Source organism: Poromitra crassiceps (genome assembly GCF_964638095.1).
Source record: "Poromitra crassiceps genome assembly, chromosome: 23".
NCBI classification, from domain to species: Eukaryota; Metazoa; Chordata; class Actinopteri; order Beryciformes; family Melamphaidae; genus Poromitra; species Poromitra crassiceps.
In genome coordinates, this window is record NC_139639.1 from 7,312,640 (window position 1) to 7,314,376 (window position 1,737).

The 1,737-nt window shown below is 46.7% G+C and overlaps 1 protein-coding gene across 1 annotated transcript in view; it reads right to left on the bottom strand.

Annotated features, from left to right (window-relative positions):
* Positions 1 to 781: 781 nt before the first annotated feature.
* LOC310797403 (uncharacterized protein) overlaps positions 782 to 1,737 on the bottom strand; it is a 57,164-nt gene continuing 56,208 nt past the window's right edge. The window contains exon 16 of the mRNA XM_083659772.1: positions 782 to 1,737. This exon is cut by the window's right edge and continues 109 nt beyond it. Coding sequence (XP_083515898.1) covers positions 1,311 to 1,737 — 427 coding nt within the window. The 3' untranslated portion in view covers positions 782 to 1,310.

Consider the following 1,737-nt stretch of genomic DNA (forward strand, 5'->3'; position numbering starts at 1 on the left):
CAAACAAACCTTACATGTTTTCATCTGTGGTGCTTTATACTGAAGTCACGAGCCTGCTTTGAAAATGTAATTAGTAGAAAGTAGATATTTGTGTTCAAATGTAGGGAGTAAAAGTACAAAGCTGTCAGAAAAATAAAATACTCAGTAAAGTACAGACACCTTTAGTAAAATCTGCCCAGATTTCATCAAACAAGGGAATCCTCAAATCCTCCTGCAAGCTGCAATTTAATTAATTTCCCACATGTTTTACACACACACACACACACACACACACACACACACACACACACACACACACACACACACACACACACACACACAGTGTCCCTGAATATAAAATCTTCTGCTGACAGTGAATGTTGGTTAAAGTGTATTTACAGTAACTCACTAATCTACAGAGAAACACACACGCCCACATTAAGGTGTGTGTGTGTGTGTCAGAGACACGCCCACATTAAGGTGTGTGTGTGTCAGAGACACGCCCACATTAAGGTGTGTGTGTGTGTGTATCAGAGACATGCCCACATTAAGGTGTGTGTGTGTGTCAGAGACAGACACGCCCACATTAAGGTGTGTGTGTGTCAGAGACATGCCCACATTAAGGTGTGTGTGTGTGTGTCAGAGACACGCCCACATTAAGGTGTGTGTGTGTCAGAGACATGCCCACATTAAGGTGTGTGTGTGTGTGTCAGAGACATGCCCACATTAAGGTGTGTGTGTGTGTGTGTCAGAGACATGCCCACATTAAGGTGTGTGTGTGTGTGTCAGAGACACGCCCACATTAAGGTGTGTGTGTGTCAGAGACACGCCCACATTAAGGTGTGTGTGTGTGTCAGAGACACGCCCACATTAAGGTGTGTGTGTGTCAGAGACACGCCCACATTAAGGTGTGTGTGTGTGTCAGAGACACGCCCACATTAAGGTGTGTGTGTGTGTCAGAGACACGCCCACATTAAGGTGTGTGTGTGTCAGAGACACGCCCACATTAAGGTGTGTGTGTGTCAGAGACACGCCCACATTAAGGTGTGTGTGTGTGTGTCAGAGACACGCCCACATTAAAGTGTGTGTCAGAGACGCTCACAAGTCTTTGTTTTACTCTAAGTCAAGTCTCAAGTCTCTTATGGACGAGTGTTCTTCTATCATCTGCTGGATGTCATCTGGTCACACACACAGTCACAGTCGCACACACACACACACACACACGCACACACACACACACACACACACACGATAAGATGGCTGTGTGTGTGATCCTGTACAGAGTGAAGCATCATGTCAGCAGCTGTGTTTGGTCACAGTGTTTCTCTCTCTCACTCTATCTGACACAGAGACACTGAGCCACCATAGAACGTAAACCCAGGGTACAGAGGTTCAGTGAATGAGGTTTGGAAGGTGTACAGGTGAGTCAGTGTGTCAGAGGAAACTGTGTAGAAGGACAGAGAGCCAGCAGGCCAGTCGAGAAACACTGCGACTCTGTTAGAGACAGAGGAGGGGTGAGGTATGTATGTGCCTCTGTTATTGTGCAGGGCAGTGTAATGATCATCAGAGCAGAACAGACCCCAGGACTTTTCATTCTGTCCAAGCAGACAGTCTTTAGCCCCTCCTCTCCTGCTGATTCCTCTGTAAGTCACTCCTATATTAACCCCTCCTTCCCACTCAACCTCCCAGTAACAGCGACCAGTCAAACCATCTCTACACAGCAGCTGAGGCAAGTCGGTGTCAAATCTCTCTGGGTGA